This window comes from Pagrus pagrus (genome assembly GCF_965226575.1).
Source record: "Pagrus pagrus genome assembly, chromosome: 18".
NCBI classification, from domain to species: Eukaryota; Metazoa; Chordata; class Actinopteri; order Spariformes; family Sparidae; genus Pagrus; species Pagrus pagrus.
This window is the reverse complement of record NC_140202.1, coordinates 29,338,604-29,362,001: the sequence shown is the minus strand read 5'-3', so window position 1 is coordinate 29,362,001 and position 23,398 is coordinate 29,338,604. Positions and strand designations below refer to the sequence as shown.

Here is a 23,398-nt window from a genome sequence, read left to right as displayed (position 1 = left end):
ACCTTAAATCACATCTATAATACATTTATTAATCAATATGATTATTGATCCATCAATGGATCACCTAGACACGACTCAGGGTGAATAAACAAACTGTTTGTCAGTCAATAATTTTATTTACAGTCAAACATCCGAAACAATAAAACTGACAAAGGTTGAACAAACGGAGCAAAAAGAAACAGCAGATCGACTGATCACAGTTTGATCAATATGATCAATACAACTGAGAATATTTAAACCTGCGACAGCAGAGACGACACGTCAAGTTTCATGGGTGAAACTTCCTGCCATATTTAAAATCAGTCTGTTTATAACAACATGACATCACTTCCTGTTTATGTACACAAACTATTTTCATCTTCAAAGGTCAGATATTGTTTTTTTTTTGTTTTTTTTACAGAAACAAAAGTTTATCATTGAAACCTCGTATCTCCAGGTTTGGTGACTTGCATGTTTTCTACCCACCACTGTTCGTCAGGGTCCTAAAGCCGGTCAGAGATACAAGGTTTCACTGCTGACTCAGCAGTGTTGATCAGAAATCAGTTTTTAGTCTTTATTTATATCATCAACACACAATCCAATCGCAGCAGTCCTGAGTATGTTGCCATGGTAACAGATGATGTCACAGCTAGCTGTGCAGCTGCAGGAAGTCAGGCAGCGTGGCGATCTGATCCGGGCCGGATCGGGCCAAACACCTGAGCGACTGCAGCAAGAGGGGGGGCGGAGCCAGACCACACAGCCAGCTGAACACTTCATTTCCCAGCAGGCTTTGCCAGCACTGCGGCTCGTCCAGCAGGCGGTGCAGCGCCGGCGGTTTGGGAAGAAACAGCAGCAGGAAGTCGAGGCAGCGCTGTGCGTGTCGTCGCTCTGCGGCATCACAGGAGACGAGCCGCTGCAGCGCAGCGTCGAGGGCTTCAGGCTGCGCGCCGTGCACCAGCAGGATCAGCAGACAGTCAGGCCGGGACAGCTCCACCGCTAGTTGAACTGCTGTCTTTCCTGCATCTGCCACATGGGAACAGCCACCGCAGCCGTCCAGGTAGTCCCGCCCACTCTGCACATCACAGTCTTTCAGGGCGTCAACCATCATGCTGAGGATCGACACACGGTCGTAGCGCACAGCCACGGACAGATGTGGAGAGCCACTGCCGCAACAGCAACAGAAGCTGCAGCGCGGTGCTCTGAGCGCGCTCACTGAGTACCTGTTGAGCAGGTAGTGGGCGTAGTCCTGGTGGTCGTGTACGAGTGCGTACAGCAGTGCCTCAGAAGGCAGGAAGGCTCGCGGGCGTCCGTCCTCCCAACAGAAGACCTCCATACTGCGCATGTCCTCCAACCGCCAGACCGGCTGACGCTCCCGCACAGCACAGTAGAACGAGAATGCCGTCCGCTCGCACTGACGCTGAGACGGAGACGAAGACAGATGGTCAAGCTGAGAGGACAGCAGCCACGGCATGATGTCACACACCTGGACTGACTGAGACACCTGGGACAGAGTAGTCTGCTCCTGGTTCAGGCTGCAGAGTTTCTCAGTCAAACCTCCGTCCTCGGCTCCATCGGCCTTTTATAGCTCCTCCGCCCCGGGTGTCCCCTCCTCCTCCTCTCTTCAGCTCCATGTGTGGATGTTTGTTTTGGGGGTGGGGCGGCCGGGGGGGTGGGGCGTATCGAGTGTCTCACATAGCGAACATGCCGGCCTCGAACTGCAGTGAAGACGGTAAACAACACACACACACAAAACTATCATCAGTATTGATGACTGATATTGATGATTGATGTGATCAGACTACAACTCACAGTGTGCACGTGCATGAGTGTGTTTGTGTGAAGGACACAGAGGTGAGTTTACAGTCAGCTGCTGTGCAACACACACACACACACTCTCACTCACTCACTCACTCACTCACTCACTCACTCACTCTCACACACACACACACACACACACACACACTCACTCACTCACTCACTCACTCACTCACTCTCACACACACACACACACACACACACACACACTCACTCACTCACTCACTCACTCACTCACTCTCACACACACACTCACACTCACACACTCTCACACACACTCACTCACTCACTCACTCACTCACACACAAACTGTGTGTGCCTCAGTTCTGATCAAAGATCAATGAGTTTCAGTTTATTGATCATGTGTTGATCAGGACTTGACTTCTATATGAAACATGACGATTTTGGAAATTATATAAACTATCGAACAAATATAATGAAATAAGATAAATGACAATAAACATCGGACATAAATAAATAATAATAATAACCTTTTACTTTAATATATTTATATATACTTCAGCACATTTTGTTGCTGATACTCATGTGTCATCACAATCAATAATCAATAATGTGATCAATAAAGATGGAAGAAAACATTAAAGTGTCAGTGAACTTCATCATCATCAGGAAGTTGAGATCAGCTGATCTGCTGTCGGAATAAAATGAGGAGCTCCTCCAGCTGGTCACTTCCTGTAACTGCGCACCTTTTAAATGAACCAATCACATCACAGTATACAGGTGAGACAGTCACGTGACTCTCATCTGATCTACAGTCAGATCAGAATATTGATCTCTGATCAGATTGTGTTAGACAGGTTTGTTCAGGTCTCTGTTACCTGTCACCGTGGTAACTGATGATGACCTCACCAGATTACATCACAACAACAACAAAAAACATCCAATGACATCATCAACAGATCAAAGGAGGAAATAAAAATGAGATCAAACCTTTCAAAATAGAACACATCATGAAGACTCTGGAGAGACTCGTCTTGGAGAAACTCCGGCCCTCAGTCAAACCACTCTTGGACTTCCTACAGTTCGCCTATCAGCCCAACCTTGGAGTTGAGGATGCCATCATCTACCTGCTCAACCGTGTCTACGCCCACCTGGACAAACCAGCGAGCACTGTGAGAGTTATGTTTTTTTACTTCTCCAGTGCATTCAACACCATCTGTCCAGCTCTACTGGGTGAGAAGCTGACAGCGATGCAGGTGGATTCCCTCCTTGTGACCTGGATTGTTGACTGTCTGACTGGCAGACCACAGTATGTGCGCTTACAACACTGTGTATCAGATAGAGTTGTCAGCTACACCGGGGCCCCACAGGGGACTGTCCTCTCTCCCTTCCTCTTCACCTTCTACACCACGGACTTCAACTACTGCACAGGGACCTGTCATCTCCAGAAGTTCTCGGATGACTCAGCAATAGTTGGATGTATCAGTGAAGGTGCTGAGGATGAGTACAGGACTACTGTGGACAACTTTGTCACATGGTGTGAGCAGAACTATCTACAGCTAAGTGTGACAAAGACCAAGGAACTGGTTGTGGACCTGAGGAGGACCAAGGTGCCGTTGACCCGTTTCCATCCAGGGGGTCAGTGTGGACATTGTGGAGGATTCTAAGTATCTGGGAGTCCACAATGATAATAAACTGGACTGGGTTAAGAACACTAACGCCCTCTACAGGAAGGGACCGAGTCGTCTCTATTTTCTGAGACGATTGAGGTCATTCAACATCTGCCGGACTATGCTCAGGATGTTTTATGAGTCTGTGGTGGCCAGTGCTATCCTCTATGCTGTTGTGTGCTGGGGCAGCAGGCTGAGGGTAGCGGACGCCAAAAGACTGAACAGACTGAGCTGCAAGGCCAGTTACGTTGTGGGAGTGGAGCTGGACTCTCTGACGATGGTGTCAGAGAGGAGGATGCTGTCCAAGTTACATGTCATCCTGGACAATGGCTCTCATCCACTCCATGACGTGGTGGTCAGCCACAGGAGCACATTCAGTACCAGACTGATCCACCAAGATTCACCACAGAGCGCCACAGGAAGTCATTCCTGCCTGTGGCCATCGAACTGTTCAATTCCTCGCTCTGAGTGTGGCATTATTGCTCTGTATATATGTACATTTCTTGTATTTTTGTTTTGTTTTTGTTGATATTGATTTAATTATTACTATTATTACTATTATTATTATTATTATTATTATTATTATTATTATTACTTCTGCATATTCTGAACTTTGAATGGGAGCAGCTGTAACACAAACAATTTCCCCTGGGGGATAATAAAGTATTTCTGATTCTGATAAACATTAACAAACAAGAATAAACATGAATAAACATTAACAAACATTAACAAACAAGAATAAACATGAATAAACATTAACAAACATTAACAAACAAGAATAAACATGAATAAACATTAACAAACATTAATAAACATTAACAAACAAGAATAAACATTAACAAACATTAATAAACATTAACAAACAAGAATAAACATTAACAAACATTAATAAACATTAACAAACAAGAATAAACATTAACAAACATTAATAAACATTAACACACAAGAATAAACATGAATAAACATTAACAAACATTAACACACAAGAATAAACATGAATAAACATTAACAAACATTAACAACCATTAACAAACATTAATACACATAAATACACATTAATATAAAACTGTGACTCCATAAAAGTTGCGAGGTGAAATAAGAGGGACTTTAACAGGAAGTGAAAGTTGATATAAACATGTTTATGTTTCGTTTATTAAACATCTGATTATTAACAACAGACTGAATCACCTGTTTGATTATTAATTATTGTTTTTATTGATGCTTCACACGAACTTTATGATCAGCTGATTCATGTAAACAAACATCAACATCAATTAAATGATTCACATTTATTGTAAATGTGTTTTTTTGATGTTTTAAAGTTCACACACACACACACACACACACACACACACACACACACAGACTCTCCTCTGTGATCGATCAGCTCAGTGTGTATGATCTCTGATCACTTCCCTTCAGGTTTATCGATACTTAGCTTCTCTCAGTGTCGGTGGTTCCGGCTGTCGGTGTCGGTCCGGTTCCGTCTGGTTCGTTCTGGTTCTTGTTCCGGAACTTTTGGGACTCGGTGTGAAGCTTCAGTCTCGGGTTGACTGTTAGCATCTTCCTGCTGGAGCTCATTAAGCTTCTGTTAGCTTCTGTTAGCTTCATCACGCGGGTCATTTCCGCCTCAGAGGCTCCGCTTCACACCGAAACTTCGCGCTGCTCTCCGGACCGCACACTTATCTTAGCTCCGAGACTAGTTAGCCGGTTCGGTGCTGTTAGCAGGGCAGCTTATCTAACTAGCTAACTGTTAGCTGGAGTTAGCAGCTAGCCCGAGCTGCTCCGTCCTCATCATGCCGGCGATGCTGGAGAGAAACCCAGAGGCTCCGGGGAAGCGGAGAGGCAGAGCCCCGGCGGGAGGCGGCAGCAGCGGCCCCGGAGCAGCAGCGAACCCAGGCGGGAAGAGTTTGTCCGGTAATGGAACCAGCTGCTGGGAAGAAGGAAGTTCAGGCTCCAGCAGCGACGAGGAGCATGGTGGGTAGCCTCGGTCACTGTAGTACTTCTGTGTACTGTGTGTACTCCTGAGTACTGCGACTGAGTACTGCTGTGTGTGTGTGCGCGCAGGTGGAGGAGGGATGCGGGTCGGACCGCAGTACCAGGCCGTGGTTCCGGACTTTGACCCAGGTAAGAATCTAAAGATGGCTCGGTAGCCTCGGTGGTAGCCTCGAACAACACAATCGCTAAAGTTCATGTTACTGGTCCGCGGACCCGTCAAACTGGTTCCAGTCCTCTTCAACTGGGTCCAGTTCTTTAGTACAACACTGGTTCCGGTTTTACAACCTAAAGTGTTGATTCTGGATCAGCTCTACAGTCTGGATCAGAACCGTTCATCAATTTCAGACTGTTGTAGTTTTGTCTCTGTTATACATACTGTGTACTTTGACTCTGAAGTGTACTCTGACTCTGAAGTGTACTCTGACGTGTACTGTGACGTGTACTCTGACTCTGACGTGTACTCTGACGTGTACTCTGACTCTGATGTGTACTCTGACGTGGACTCTGACTCTGACATGTACTCTGACGTGTACTCTGACTCTGATGTGTACTCTGACGTGGACTCTGACTCTGACATGTACTCTGACGTGTACTCTGACTCTGATGTGTACTCTGACGTGGACTCTGACTCTGACATGTACTCTGACGTGTACTCTGACTCTGACATGTACTCTAACGTGGACTCTGACTCTGACGTGTCCTCTGACGTGTACTCTGACGTGGACTCTGACTCTGACATGTACTCTGACGTTTACTCTGACTCTGATGTGTCCTCTGACGTGTACTCTGACTCTGATGTGTACTCTGACGTGGACTCTGACTCTGACATGTACTCTGACGTGTACTCTGACTCTGACATGTACTCTAACGTGGACTCTGACTCTGACGTGTCCTCTGACGTGTACTCTGACGTGTACTCTGACTCTGACGTGTCCTCTGACGTGTACTCTGACTCTGATGTGTACTCTGATGTGTACTCTGACGTGGACTCTGACTCTGACATGTACTCTGATGTGTACTCTGACGTGGACTCTGACTCTGACATGTACTCTGACGTGTACTCTAACGTGGACTCTGACTCTGACGTGTACTCTGACGTGTACTCTGATGTGTACTCTGACGTGGACTCTGACATGTACTCTGATGTGTACTCTGACGTGGACTCTGACTCTAACGTGGACTCTGACTCTGACGTGTACTCTGACGTGTACTCTGATGTGTACTCTGACGTGGACTCTGACTCTAACGTGGACTCTGACTCTGACGTGTACTCTGACGTGTACTCTGATGTGTACTCTGATGTGTACTCTGACGTGGACTCTGACTCTGACATGTACTCTGATGTGTACTCTGACGTGTACTCTGACGTGGACTCTGACTCTAACGTGGACTCTGACTCTGATGTGTACTCTGACGTGTACTCTGACGTGTACTCTGACGTGGACTCCGACTCTGACATGTACTCTGACGTGTACTCTAACGTGGACTCTGACTCTGACGTGTACTCTGATGTGTACTCTGACGTGGACTCCGACTCTGACGTGTACTCTGACGTGTACTCTAACGTGGACTCTGACTCTGACGTGTACTCTGATGTGTACTCTGACGTGGACTCCGACTCTGACGTGTACTCTGACGTGTACTCTAACGTGGACTCTGACTCTGACGTGTACTCTGACGTGTACTCTAACGTGGACTCTGACTCCGATGTGTACTCCGATGTGTACTCTGATGTGTACTCTGACGTGGACTCTGACTCTGACATGTACTCTGATGTGTACTCTGACGTGTACTCTGACGTGGACTCTGACTCTAACGTGGACTCTGACTCTGATGTGTACTCTGACGTGTACTCTGACGTGTACTCTGACGTGGACTCCGACTCTGACGTGTACTCTGACGTGTACTCTAACGTGGACTCTGACTCTGAAGTGTCCTCTGATGTGTCAACGACATTTATGTGATTACTTTAGTTACGAGTTACTTTACAGATTACATTTTTAATTTGAACGATTAATTTGATTTTCTCATCAATCAGATAACAACAGTGATTGTGATGATCAGCTGACTCACAGTTTACAGTTTATACATACATGTAATATATGGATCAGTTACTTTACTGATACTTTTGATACTTCACTACATTTAACATCAGATACTTTAAGACTTTTACTCGAGTACATGATAAAGTGGACAGTGAGTGCAACAGCAGAATAAAGAGGGAGAGTTACACTGACAGGCCTGCTGTACACCTGCACTTTATGTTGATGATACTAACATTGTGTGTGTGTGTGTGTGTGTGTGTGTGTGTGTGTGTGTGTTCTCAGAGGTGGCCCAGGCTGCTCAGCTCAGAGAAAACCTCGGCATGTTGGTCTGGATCCCCAGCAGCTGTCTGAACCAGACTCAGTGTAAGAGTGAACATGTAGAATAAATGAAGCAGATGTTTGACGCTCCAGATGTTCACAGTTTGTTTTGTGTTCCAGTGGACGAGTACGTCACCATCGCCAAAGAGAAACACGGCTACAACATGGAGCAGGTACACAACGCTTTACTGCTCGCGTGTCCACATTCACAGAGCGCAGAGGGTCGTCTGGCCCTCACAGTGTCTGACTGATAAATACTGTTAATGTTACACAGTACATAAACTGTGTTAAAATATAAATGCATATATAAATGTTTAATATAAATGCATATACTGTATATATATGTGTGTGTGTATATATATATATATATATATATATATATATATATATATATATATATATATATATATATATTAGGGGTGTGAATCTTTGGGTGTCTCACGATTCGATTCAGAATCGATTCTTGATTCAAAAATTGATACAGTGCATAGTGTGTTAAGGCAAATTATGGCATCAAAACAATACAGTTTGTATAAGATAATGTGATTTTTAAACAAACTGATTCCAATGATGTAATCACACAAAGGCAAACATTAAAAAAAGGTAACATTTATTCATGCTAAACAAATAGAAACTTACTTACTGTACAAGAAATAACTTGCATAAATAAAAAGCTTAGGCCAGCTGCCTTTTTCTCCCAGAAGTTAGAAATATAAACTGTACACAAATAACATAAATTGGTGTTTTGTGTGATTTTTTGTACATATATACACGTATATTTATATATATAAATGTGTGTGTGTCCAGGCTCTGGGGATGCTCTTCTGGCACAAACACAACATTGAGAAATCTCTGGCCGACCTGCCAAACTTCACTCCATTTCCTGACGAGTGGACGGTGGAGGACAGAGTCCTGTTCGAACAGGCCTTCAGTTTCCACGGAAAGAGCTTCCACCGCATCCAGCAGATGGTTCGTTACCAGTAAAACCAGTTCACTTATGTCACTGACCAACACACACACACACTTCAGACTGTGTGTGTGTTTGTCTGTATATTTGTGTGTTCACTGCTGACTGAAGTGATGGTTGCACATCGTCTCTCTCTCTTTAGTTACCTGATAAGTCGATGGCCAGTCTCGTTCGGTTTTATTACTCCTGGAAGAAAAGTCGCAGTAAAACAAGTCTGATGGACCGACAGACACGAAAACACAAGCGGGAGAGAGGAGACAGGTGAGCTGCCACCTGCACAGGTAACACAGGTAACATGACAGGTAACACTACAGATACACTACAGGGAACACTTCAGATACACTACAGGGAACACTACAGATACACTACAGGTAACACTACAGATACACTACAGGGAACACTGCAGATACACTACAGGGAACACTACAGATACACTATAGGGAACACTTCAGATACACTACAGGGAACACTGCAGATACACTACAGGGAACACTACAGATACACTACAGGGAACACTACAGATACACTACAGGTAACACTACAGATACACTATAGGGAACACTTCAGATACACTACAGGGAACACTACAGATACACTACAGGGAACACTACAGATACACTACAGGTAACACTACAGATACACTATAGGGAACACTTCAGATACACTATAGGGAACACTACAGATACACTACAGGGAACACTACAGATACACTATAGGGAACACTTCAGATACACTACAGGGAACACTACAGATACACTACAGGTAACACTACAGATACACTATAGGGAACACTTCAGATACACTACAGGGAACACTACAGATACACTACAGGGAACACTACATGTAACACTACAGATACACTACAGGGAACACTACATGTAACACTACAGATACACTACAGGGAACACTACAGATACACTACATGGAACACTACATGGAACACTACATGTAACACTACAGTTACACTACAGGTAACACTACAGATACACTACAGTTACACTACATGTAACACTACATGTAACACTACAGTTACACTACAGGTAACACTACAGTTACACTACATGTAACACTACAGGTAACACTGCAGATACACTACAGGTAACACTGCAGATACACTACAGGTAACACTACAGTTACACTACATGTAACACTACAGTTACACTACATGTAACACTACAGGTAACACTGCAGATACACTACAGGTAACACTGCAGATACACTACAGGTAACACTACAGTTACACTACATGTAACACTACAGATACACTACAGGTAACACTACAGATACACTACAGGTAACACTACAGATACACTACAGGTAACACTACAGTTACACTACATGTAACACTACAGATACACTACATGTAACACTACATGTAACACTACAGATACACTACAGGTAACACTACAGTTACACTACAGGTAACACTACAGTTACACTACATGTAACACTACAGATACACTACAGGTAACACTACAGTTACACTACAGGTAACGCTACACATACACTACAGGTAACACTACAGTTACACTGAAAGGTAACACTCGCAATTTGATTGGACTAAGATTCAGCTGTCAGTGATTATTGATGCATCTCAGTGTACGTCATTGTGATCTATTTCACCGAGGATGACGTACACTGAGATAACCCTAACCCTTTATTAAGAGTGTCACGATTTCGATTTTAAATCGAAATCGATCGAAATTAATTCACAATCTCGAACTTCGAATTAAAAAATAGAATCGTTGATGCTGCCACGCCTCCACGTCACGTCCGGTCGGCTTGCCAAGGGGAAAAACACACACGTGTTGAAGTGCTGCGAGTCAGCGTCCTCTAACGTAGCTACTAGCTGAGCCAGCAGCTGTTAGCTACAGCCAGTCAAACGACAGCATGGTGTTACACCGTCCCTGCTCGGCTCCCGGACCGTGGTCGGGAAGCACAGGGGAGATGATTTCCTCCAGGGCCGAAGTTTGTGTTTACCTTCAGGGTGAACCCCCTTTCACCTGTTGAGCTGGTGGGGAAATAATACCAGGGAGCTTTGCTGCATCTGAGGAGCGTCGCCTTTATTCAGCCAGACTGCAGCCTGTGTTGAACACTTCACTGCTGCTGTCGCTGCTGCTGCTGCTTTCTTCTCCTTCCTCTCCCATTCATTCACTGTCCACTCCCTCACTCTCGCTCGCCCACTCACACCTTACACACCTGTATATGTCCAACTGTTGGAAATAGTTTGTTAAGACACTTCACTGTTCAGAGACGACTGTGGACATGGCTGTTTATTTTTTGTTTGTTTCGTTGTGAACTTGAATCATCTTGTGTGAAGAAGACTGCAGTTACACAGAGAAACTAGATGGCAGCTTATTTTGTTTAAGTTTCCAACTGACTGAAGATAGAAGTTATTGTTACATTATGTTGTTAATAAATGTTTCAAATTTGACAATGTAGTGTGGTACATTGCGAACAAAGGTCAGATATTATATTGCATAAAAGTCTAGTCTAAAAATGGCAGCAACCTGTGCTTTAAAAAAAATAAATGTAAAAATCGAGAATTGAATCGTGACCTTAGAATTGAAAATTAAATCGAATCGAGGATTTGGAGAATCGTGACACCCCTACCCTTTATTGATTCATCACTCGACAACAGAAATGATCACCAGGTGACTGTTATGATTGTGTCTTCTTTACATCGTGACGTCAACATTTCTCACAGAAAACTGTCTATTGCCTATTTAATTATCGTATCTGCACAGTATTAATTTGATGTTGTAATAATAATAATTATTAATTATTTTCCACTCTATCTCTTTCTATATTAAATAGATACAGCCTGGGAATGGCAGACACACTCCTTCTCATGTGTGTCCCTGTCTTTTTTCTCACTCGTTTTTTATTTTATTTATTTTTTTATCATGGATCAATTTGGACCCCCCCCCCCCCCCCCCTTTTGTTTTTCTTTGTTTTTCTCTCTCTTTCTCCCTTCTCATCATGCACTCACACACACACACACACACAGAGACACACACACACACACACACTACAATGTCCCAAACACTCTCAAACACCCGATACCGTAATTTAATTATGTCCACGCTCAAATTCGTAAGTTGGAACATTTGTGGAATAGGAAGTCAATCAAAGCAGCTGAAAGTGACCAGCCACCTCCACAGAATACAGGCCGACATATGTTTATTGCAAGAAACCCATCTAATCGAATCAAGAAGCACTGTTTTGAAATCTACATCGTTTCCACACATATTTACCGCAAATTACAACTCCAGACAAAGAGGAGTTGCAACTATAATCAGTAACAGAGTAACATTTAAGCACCACACCTCAATCTCAGATCCGGAGGGACGTTATGTCATTATTCATATATCTATTGACAACACCCCTCTAACAATAGCTAATCTATACGGCCCCAATAACGATGACCCCTCCTTCTTTCATAAAATCTTCTCCATTCTCAACAAACTTCCTAGCTCAGACTTAATAATAGGAGGAGATTTTAATACCATTCTTGACCCAACAATAGACAAATCAAACAGCACAGGAAATATCAGAACACCTCAATCAACAACTGTCATAAAACAATACATGGAGGATTGTGGTCTTGGCGATGGTTGGAGGCTAAACCACCCAACCGATAAAGAATATACCCATTTCTCCAAGGTTCATCATACATACTCTAGAATTGATTATTTTCCCACTAGTAATTCCCTACACCCCGTCATACAGAACACACAAATACACCCAAATACAGTCAGTGACCACGCAACGGTTTCATTCACATTAAACACAAAAAGAACCAACAGCTCCTCCACTAGAAGGAGATTTAACACTTCACTGCTAGAAGACAAGATTTTTGACAGCTACTTTAAGAGAGAGTGGACATCCTTTATGGAAACGAATGACTCTCCGGACATCTCCGCTTCTCTACTTTGGCAAACTGGTAAAGCTGTGCTAACAGGGAATATAATTTCATATTCATCATACAAAAAACGGAAGGATACAGAGCAAGAAAATGATTTGGAAAAGAAAATAAAAGAACTCGAAAACTCCCACGCAACCAATCCATCTGAAAGCATCTATAATGAACTACAGAAACACAAGACAGAATTAAGTAACCTTTTAAACAAAAAAAACAAATTTCTTATTCAAAGACTCAGACTGAACTCAATACAACACAGCAATAAGTCAAGGGCCTACCTGGCAAAGATGGTCAAACAAAACAAAGACAAAGCAACCATAACAGCAATTAAGGACTCAGCAGGGAAGCCATGCTACAATCCCACAGACATCAACAATGTATTCAAAAATTATTATCAAGATCTGTATACATCCCTTCATGACCCAAATATTGAAGACATCTACAAATTTCTGAACAATATCAATCTACCCCAATTAACATCAGAACAATCTAATGCACTGGAACAATTATTAACCGCAGAAGAATTTTACAATGCACTCCATAAGATGCCAAACAACAAGCCACCCGGTCCAGATGGCTTCCCTGCTGAACTCTACAAACATTTTTGGTCTACAGTTTCTCCACTCTTCTTTAGAATGATAGACGAAATACTCAAAACTAACACAATACCTTCCACCATGAACACAGCTTTAATCACCCTACTGTTAAAACCTGACAAAGATCCAACCCTTCCATCCAGCTACCGCCCTCTCTCCCTGATTAACACAGACATTAAAATCATAAGTAAGGCACTAACAAATAGAATTGAAGAGGTCATCACCTCTATTAAACACCAAGATCACTCAGAAGCTGATCAACCTAATGCAATACTCACAAAACAATAAACTTAAAACCATAATTCTTTCACTAGATGCACATAAGGCATTTGACAGGGTCAACTGGAAATTTCTGTTTGTTACTCTGCAGAGGTTAGGGTTTGGAGAGTCATTCATAAACTGGATTAGGGCACTGTACACTTCACCGACAGCCACTACCACCACAAACGGTCTAATCTCACAACAATTCACTCTTTACAACGGCACACGACAGGGATATCCACTCTCTCCATCACTCTTTGCAATTTTCATTGAACCACTTGCAGCCAGCATACGACAAAATATAAACATCAAAGGTAATACATCACTATCCACAGAACATAAAATAATTCTGTATGCGGATGACGTATTGATCCTTCTTCAGGAACCATATCCCTCCCTGTTAGAATCCCTCTCTGTTATTCAGAATTTCTCATTACTCTCTAATTATTCTCTAAACCTGTCCAAATCCACCCTCCTCCCTCTCTGCATGGATGAAGGGGATGTGGTAGCCCTCACCTCACAGTTCCAACTACCTACAGGAAATATTAAATATCTAGGTATCCACATATCCACCAAGCTGTCAGAGCTATTTAACCTTAACTACAGCCCACTACTCAAATCAATACAGAGTGACCTCCTCCGCTGGACAAATTTACCGCTCTCACTGTCAGAAAGAATTTCAATAATAAAAATGTCAGTTCTCCCCAAAATAAACTATTTATTCTCCATGATCCCCACTCTACCCAACCCACCTTGGTTCAAAGCTCTAAACTCAGCTATCTCTCACTTTTACTGGAAAAATAAAACCCCTCGTATTAAACTATCAACATTACAGAAACCCAAATTATATGGAGGACTAGAGGCACCAAATTTCCAACAGTACCACACTGCAAGTCAATTAAAATACTTAAAACAATGGCTCACCCCTTCTGACTCAGATTCACACTGGATAGAAACTGAACAGGCATTATGTGATAACATTAATTTATCCGATCTCCCTTTTATCAGTAACTCATTCAAACATAACATCTGCTTCCAGAACATCACCATAGCCTCATCTCTGACAGCTTGGTGAAACACCCACCTCAGTAAAGGCTCTACAGTTACACCGTCCCCCCGCTCACCAATCTGGAACAACCCAGATTTCACAATAAACAGGAAACCACTGCATTTCACACTATGGAAAGAAAAAGGCATCACACACTTACACCATATCACCCAGGACTCCAAAATAATAAACTTTCAACACCTAATCCAGAAGTTCGGCATTGGGAACAATCAATACCTCCAACTGAAATCCACTATCCTCCCAAAACTGAATAGTACACCTAGTGCCAAAACTCAAGATATTGTTATAAAAGACTTCCTAAACATCCCCGGACCCCATAAGTTATTCTCCAGAATATACACATTCTTATATAGCACAGAAACATCAACCTCCCTCCCAGTCACTAAGTGGGAACAGGATCAGTCCCAATGCCGACTTCTGCACTCAGATCAGCAAGAACACCTTCCTTCACTGTAACACCCCAAACCTACAACTCATCCAATTCAAGGTCATGCACAGATATCACTACACGGGGGAAAGACTACAAAAATTGGGTTTCCCTACAAGAGATTAATGTACTCACTGCACGCAGGACACCACAGACACTTACATGCATGCATTCTGGCACTGCACTCCAGTCAAACAATTCTGGATTCAAATCACTACTCATCTATCTCACATACTGGGCTGCCTCATCCCCACATCCCCCCTGCTATGCATCCTGGGAGACTTATCAACAATAAAACTTAGCCACCACACCAAAACAACATTGTTCACAGCCCTAATCATCGCCAAGAAGACAATCCTCCTACACTGGAAAGCTAGAAAACAATTAAACATTCCACAATGGAAGAACCTTTTAATAGATCACATAACATTTGAAAAAATGGTTACTTCTCTGAACAACAACAATAACCATTTCAATAAAACCTGGTCCACATTCACAAACAAACTCACCTCTGCATTTGGCTGACTTCCTTACCTCAACATGTTTTCCCCACTTCCAACCCCCATCAGCTGAAACTCTTTACATGTAGCTAATCATTCATTTAAGCAATCATCCAAACATCCTGCACATACGCACACACACTCACACACAAACAAACACATACATACCATTCACAACTATTCTTTTGTGGTAATATGATTATCATCATGGCAATCTTTTTTCCTTTTTTACATACACTGTATACATCATTTTCTTTCTTGTTTATCCTCTCTGCTTCTTTCCTTCTCTTCTGATAAACTACTATCATTTCTATTTATTTATTATTATTATTATTATTTTATTATTTATTTTTTTGTCTTCTAACTTAGTCACATAACATATATACTGCTATAGCCTACTACATAAGATTATGTTTACACTACTCTCTATCTCTATTTCCATTGTTATTAATATTATTGCTATAGCCAATTACAAGAAGAAGGGAGGGTGAGGGTGTGTAATTTTTTATTAATGACTATAATCTGCAAATAATTTAATATTATCGAATATTTTTATTAATATTAATAACATATACAGGCTGGGTCCTGGGTCCCGGCTATGCTCTGTGGGTTCGGTGGCGGCCTGGGGTCTCCCTAGCCTCAGGACTCTCCTCTCGCCTCAGCTCTCGGTCGGTCTGGCGCTGCCCCCCCTGCTATTTCCACGCCACACACCTCTTTGAAAGAAAGAGGAGGGAAAGGGAAAACACACACACACACACACACACACACACACAAAAAAACCACCAACCCCTCCTGTTTTTTTTTAATGCATCACAAACACACCAAATGTAAGAGAGAGGGGCAAAAGGGCTGTGCCGCCGGTGACCTGGGGGAGGGAGGATGATGAGGGTCTGTGGGGTTGGGTGGCCGCTGGTTGCTGGGTTACGCGACACCCTGCAAACTTGAATTTATTAAACCTATCTAATCTAAAACTTGCACACACACACACAAACACTTTTGTTGCTGTTATTTCCCCTCGTTATTTTTTTGTTTTTGTTTTTTTTTCTCTCGCTCTTTTCTTTTTTCCTTGTTTAGTTTTGTCTCGTTTCTTGTTCCTGCATTGCTTTGTTGTCATTTGCTTTTTAGTGATTTTGTCCACTATATGGTGTCACTTGTCTTGTTCAACTTTACAATAAAATAATAATAATAATAATAATAATAATAATAATAATAATAATTATTATTATTATTATTATTATTATTATTATTATTATTAATAACATCGCAGCTACATCAGCTTGCTTTAGGGAGAATTAACTGATGTGTGTAGATTTGCTTTGGTTGTTGTGAGTCGTGTGCGATCACTCCCCAACATCACAGCTGTGAATCTTCACTGGCTTCACAATTTGATTGGACTAAGATTCAGCTGTCGGTGATTCTCGATGCATCTCAGTGTACGTCATCATGATCTATATCACTGCACACGGCTACTTTTCATCATTTAAATTCCCTTTTATTCAGAAAGTCTTTCCAACAGTCAGACTACAGCAGGCTTCAAAATAAAAGCTGCATCTTCTGACTACATAAACATTACAAAAACAAAACACTGATTCATCTGCAGTGTCTTTCACGTTTGTTGTACTCTACGGTAATATAGTTTTCACATGGCAGCTTTAAGATAAAACATGTGTTGACTCTGCTGCACCTCTCTCACAGCTGGACTGCAGAGTTGACAGCAGGTCCTCAGATCTCGGCTTATTAGCTGTAACAGTTAGTATTTGTGGCTGCAGACATTAGCTTATTGTGAGGCAGAAGTCTCGTCCAGTTCGTGCTTCATAGCAAGTTCTTAAAATTCAACATGTGCCCCGAGATGTCCGTTTAAAAAAATACTAGGTGAGTTTTTTATCCCTCTCAGATGATCTCTGCCTCCCTCTGACATCCCTCCTACATCAGTGACGTTAGCCTAATGTCCGCCTACAATACAAAGCATGAGAGCAACGTAACTTTATTGTCCAGCTGAGGACGAACAATCAACAATCAACATGAGCTGCAGACTCTGGATTATGATCCGTCTCTGCATCAATCAGAATCTTCCACGTCCGCATCGTGATGCATCTTATCATCGAGAAGTTTCCACAGATCTAGTAAAACTCCAGGTAACACTCCAGGTAACACTACAGGTACTATAACACCATAGGAAGTACTACCCCACACTCCAGGTAACACTACAGGTACTATAACACCATAGGAAGTACTACCCCACACTACAGGTAACACGCGTAACACAAGAGGTAACATGACCCTAGAGGTAGAACTACAGGTGAACTCTCCTGTGATGTGATTGGTGGTTTCTAAAATCAAATTAAATGTTGTTTCAGTGACGAAGAAGTCGAAGACGTAACCATAAATCCTCCGAGTGACACCGAGTACGACCCGAATAAAGACGACAAGAAAGAGGTAGGAGGTACTCTTTACTGACTGTTAACTGACTGTTTCCTGCTTACTGACTGTTTACTGGCTGTTTACTGAACGTTTACTGAACGTTTATTGACTGTTAACTGCTTACTGGCTGTTTACTGGCTGTTTACCGTTTACTGACTGTTAACTGTTAACTGACTGTTTACTGAACGTTTACTGACTTAACTGAGCGGTTACTGTTAACTTACTGTTTACCGTTTACTGACTGTTAACAGACTGTTTACTGACCGTTTACAGTTTACTGACTGTTTACTGACTGTTTACTGACCGTTTACTGACTGTTTACTGAACATTTACTGTTTACTGACTTTTAACTTACTGTTTACTGTGTACTGACCGTTTACTGACTATTTACTGTTAACTGACTGTTTACTTTTTACTGACTATTTACTGTTTACTGACTGTTACCGTTTACTGACTATTAGTGATTGTTTACTGTTTACTGACTGTTTTTGTCTGACTGGTTGTATGAATGATGAACTGGTCCAGTAATCTGACAGACTGGTGTTGTTTCAGGTGAGTTCTGGATCAGAGAGGTCAGAGGTCAAACCAGCTGCTGGACTGAAGGTAACAACACCTGAACATCACCTGTCCACCTGTTACCTGTGTTGTTATAATACCTGTCTCTGGACCTGTCTGTAGGTGACCTGTCTGTCTCTGGACCTGTCCGTCTCAGTACCTTTCTGTAGCTGACCTGTCTGTCTCTCTGTGCACCTATAGACAGGTAGTAAGGCGTCTCAGCGGTTGAAGAAACGTCCTCCCAGAGGAATGTTTCTGAATCAGGAGGACGTCGTCTCGCTGTCGTCTTCGTCTCCTCAGGGATTCATCAGACAACTGGACTGTCAGCTGGTCTCCATCAAGAGACAGGTCTGTCCGTCTGTCTGACCACCTGTCTGTCTTACTGATCACCTGTCTGTCTTACTGATCACCTGTCTGTCTGTGTGATCAGCTGTCTTCCTCTCCTCACCTGACTCTCTCTCTGTGTTTCAGATTCAGACCATCAAACAGTCAAACAGTTGTCTGAAGGATAAAATCAGTTCAGGAGTCGACGAGTTCAGACAACCTGAGGTAACCACGGCAACGTAGCAACATCCAGCAACAAAGCAACATCCAGCAGCTGTCTGTCTTCATGTTGTTGTTTTCTGTTGCAGGTTAACCAGAAGTTTAACACCCGTTGGACCACAGAGGAACAGCTGCTCGCTGTACAAGGTAACACCTGATCTGCCTGTGACCAAGTGAACTGGTGTATCTAACTCACCTGTGACCAGGTGAACTGGTGTATCTAACCTACCTGTGTTTGTCTCTCTTGTCACACAGCCATCAGAAAGTATGGGCGGGACTTCCAGGCGATCTCAGATGTTATTGGTAACAAATCGGTGGTTCAGGTGAAGAACTTCCTGGTGAACTACAGACGGAGGTTTAACCTGGACGAGGTTCTTCAGGAGTGGGAGGCTGAACACGGGATGGAGGGGGAAGACAGGGGAAGAGGAGAGGAGGAGAAGATGGAGGACAAGATGGAGGTGTGTCCTGCTGAGGAGGAGGAAGCCACTGCTAAGGAGACAAAGGAGGTGAGGAGAAGTTACTATGTTATTGTGTCTCTACTCTGACTCTACTCTGACTCTTCTGTGTCTCTACTGTGTCCCTACTTTGACTCTGTCTCTATTCTGACTGCTGTAACTCTACTGTAACTCTACTCTGATTCTACTGTGTCTCTACTGTGTCTCTACTGCATCTCTACTGTGACTCTACTCTGATTCTACTGTGTCTCTACTGTGACTCTACTGTGACTCTACTCTGATTCTACTGTGTCTCTACTGTGACTCTACTGTGACTCTACTGTGTCTCTACTGTGTCCCTACTTTGACTCTGTCTCTATTCTGACTGCTGTAACTCTACTGTAACTCTACTCTGACTCTACTCTGATTCTACTGTGTCTCTACTGTGACTCTACTGTGTCTCTACTGTGTCCCTACTTTGACTCTGTCTCTATTCTGACTGCTGTAACTCTACTGTAACTCTACTCTGACTCTACTCTGATTCTACTGTGTCTCTACTGTGACTCTACTCTGACTCTTCTGTGTCTCTACTGTGTCCCTACTTTGACTCTGTCTCTATTCTGACTGCTGTAACTCTACTCTGATTCTACTGTGTCTCTACTGTGTCTCTACTGCATCTCTACTGTGACTCTACTCTGATTCTACTGTGTCTCTACTGTGACTCTACTGTGACTCTACTGTGTCTCTACTGTGTCTCTACTGCATCTCTACTGTGACTCTACTCTGACTCTACTCTGATTCTACTGTGTCTCTACTGCATCTCTACTGTGACTCTACTCTGACTCTACTCTGATTCTACTGTGTCTCTACTGTGACTCTACTGTGACTCTACTCTGACTCTACTGTGTCTCTACTGTGTCTCTACTGTGACTCTACTGTGTCTCTACTCTGACTCTACTCTGACTCTACTGTGTCTCTACTGTGTCTCTACTCTGATTCTACTGTGTCTCTACTGTGTCTCTACTGTGACTCTACTGTGTCTCTACTGTGACTCTACTCTGACTCTACTCTGATTCTACTGTGTCTCTACTGTGTCTCTACTGCATCTCTACTGTGACTCTACTGTAACTCTACTCTGATTCTACTGTGTCTCTACTGTGTCTCCACTGCATCTCTACTGTGACTCTACTCTGACTCTACTCTGACTCTACTGTGTCTCTACAGTGTCTCTACAGTGTCTCTACTGTGTCTCTACTCTGACTCTACTGTGTCTCTACTGTGACTCTACTGTGACTCTACTCTGACTCTACTCTGATTCTACTGTGTCTCTACTGTGTCTCTACTGCGTCTCTACTGTGACTCTACAGTGACTCTACTCTGACTCTACTCTGACTCTACTGCATCTCTACTGTAACTCTACTCTGACTCTACTCTGATTCTACTGTGTCTCTACTTTGACTCTACTGTGTCTCTACTGTGTCTCTACTCTGACTCTACTCTGATTCTAATGTGTCTCTACTGTGACTCTACTGCATCTCTACTGTGACTCTACTCTGACTCTACTCTGACTCTACTGTGTCTCTACTGTGTCTCTACTGTGACTCTACTCTGATTCTACTGTGTCTCTACTGCATCTCTACTGTGACTCTACTCTGACTCTACTCTGACTCTACTGTGTCTCTACTGTGTCTCTACTCTGACTCTACTCTGATTCTACTGTGTCTCTACTGTGACTCTACTCTGACTCTACTCTGATTCTACTGTGTCTCTACTGTGACTCTACTCTGACTCTACTGTGTCTCTACTGTGTCTCTACTGTGTCTCTACTGTGACTCTACTCTGACTCTACTGTGTCTCTACTGTGTCTCTACTCTGATTCTACTGTGTCTCTACTGTGTCTCTACTGTGACTCTACTGTGTCTCTACTGTGTCTCTACTGTGACTCTACTCTGACTCTACTCTGATTCTACTGTGTCTCTACTGTGTCTCTACTGCATCTCTACTGTGACTCTACTGTAACTCTACTCTGATTCTACTGTGTCTCTACTGTGTCTCTACTGCATCTCTACTGTGACTCTACTCTGACTCTACTCTGACTCTACTGTGTCTCTACAGTGTCTCTACAGTGTCTCTACAGTGTCTCTACTGTGTCTCTACTCTGACTCTACTGTGTCTCTACTGTGACTCTACTCTGACTCTACTCTGACTCTACTCTGATTCTACTGTGTCTCTACTGTGTCTCTACTGCGTCTCTACTGTGACTCTACAGTGACTCTACTCTGACTCTACTCTGACTCTACTGCATCTCTACTGTAACTCTACTCTGACTCTACTCTGATTCTACTGTGTCTCTACTTTGACTCTACTGTGTCTCTACTGTGTCTCTACTCTGACTCTACTCTGATTCTAATGTGTCTCTACTGTGACTCTACTGCATCTCTACTCTGACTCTACTCTGACTCTACTGTGTCTCTACTGTGTCTCTACTGTGTCTCTACTGTGTCTCTACTCTGACTCTACTGTGTCTCTACTGTGTCTCTACTCTGACTCTACTCTGATTCTACTGTGTCTCTACTGTGTCTCTACTGTGACTCTACTGCATCTCTACTGTGACTCTACTCTGACTCTACTCTGATTCTCCTGTATCTCTACTTTGACTCTACTGTGTCTCTACTGTGTCTCTACTCTGACTCTACTCTGATTCTAATGTGTCTCTACTGTGTCTCTACTGTGACTCTACTGCATCTCTACTGTGACTCTACTCTGACTCTACTCTGATTCTACTGTGTCTCTACTGTGATTCTACTGTGTCTCTACTGTGACTCACTCATGCATCTCTACTGTGACTCTACTCTGATTCTACTGTGTCTCTACTTTGACTCTACTGTGTCTCTGCTCTCTCGTACAGGATTTGTCCTCTCCAGTGGACCCCCAGAAGCCTCAGGCCTCCTGAGACCATCTTACCTTTGACCCTCTGGTTTTATGATGTCATCATGTGTTTTATTTTATTTTATTTTATTTTATTATCTCAGTTGATCAGTTTATATGTTGAACTTCTATTGATGATTATTGATCAGGTATGTGTCTTGTCTGTCATGACTGCTCTCTCTGGACCAATCAGAAATCAGACCTGACCTGTCAATCAAAGTGGTTGGGACCTGTTTTTGTTTGTTTGTTTGTTTGTTTGTTTTTATTGAAGCAGACATGTTTGTGATATCACTCAGGTAGGAGGCATTTCCTGTCCTGAAGATGTCATCGTGTTTTGGGGGTTTTAGGATCTTTTAGAGGGGTGACAATAAAACCAAAGTTCATCAATAAATTAATTTGTTTCTTCTCTTTTCTTAAACGTCTGATTGTTGATTTTTGTTTAACATGTAGAAGAAGGCTACTTTATTGAATTCTGTTGTTTACACACAAACAGGACTTATGCATATTTATTCATGTATAGACAGAGACTGGCTGCCTTGCTCAAAGGCACCTCAGCAGTCCACACTCTGAAGTGACTGTGCTGGAGCTGAACCTGCCACCGGTTTCATGTCTGAACCAAACTTAATCAAATTTAATCCCGATCAATTTAAACCAAATGTTTTGTGATGTAAACATGAATGAGATTATGTGTGAAAAGCTTCAGCGCCTCTCACCTGCTCTCTGTTCGTCTCCACATGATGTTTAAATAAAGTTAATTTACTGTAAATAAAACATTCACTGATCAGTAGTTTTTAAAGTTTTTAATTCAGTATGAAGTTACATTTTATTTGTTCAGAATCCACTGTGAATTTATACAAAACCACTTCATTAAATTTTATTTTTTTCCTAATAGTTTGTTTTACTTGGAGAAGAAAAAAAACATGTTTATTTCACACTGAGTAAAGATCGACAGACAGACACACCGATAGACACACACACACATATAT

The 23,398-nt window shown here is 42.6% G+C and overlaps 2 protein-coding genes across 2 annotated transcripts; one reads left to right on the top strand and one right to left on the bottom strand.

Annotated features, from left to right (window-relative positions):
• Nucleotides 1–8: 8 nt before the first annotated feature.
• On the bottom strand, nt 9–1,616 carry ankrd9 (ankyrin repeat domain 9). Its single transcript, XM_084381891.1, has one exon. The coding sequence runs from the start codon at nt 1,448–1,450 to the stop codon at nt 629–631; it is 822 nt and encodes a 273-aa protein (XP_084238017.1). The 5' UTR covers nt 1,451–1,616; the 3' UTR covers nt 9–628.
• A 3,238-nt stretch (nt 1,617–4,854) lies between these two features.
• Nucleotides 4,855–22,830, top strand: rcor1 (REST corepressor 1). Its single transcript, XM_084381890.1, has 13 exons — nt 4,855–5,402; nt 5,493–5,552; nt 7,751–7,831; nt 7,907–7,959; nt 8,594–8,755; nt 8,896–9,014; nt 17,889–17,967; nt 18,505–18,555; nt 18,709–18,855; nt 18,979–19,056; nt 19,140–19,197; nt 19,306–19,556; nt 22,393–22,830. Exons 1-13 carry the CDS (start codon nt 5,222–5,224, stop codon nt 22,435–22,437), a joined length of 1,365 nt encoding a protein of 454 aa, XP_084238016.1. The 5' UTR covers nt 4,855–5,221; the 3' UTR covers nt 22,438–22,830.
• The last annotated feature ends 568 nt before the right edge of the window (nt 22,831–23,398 follow it).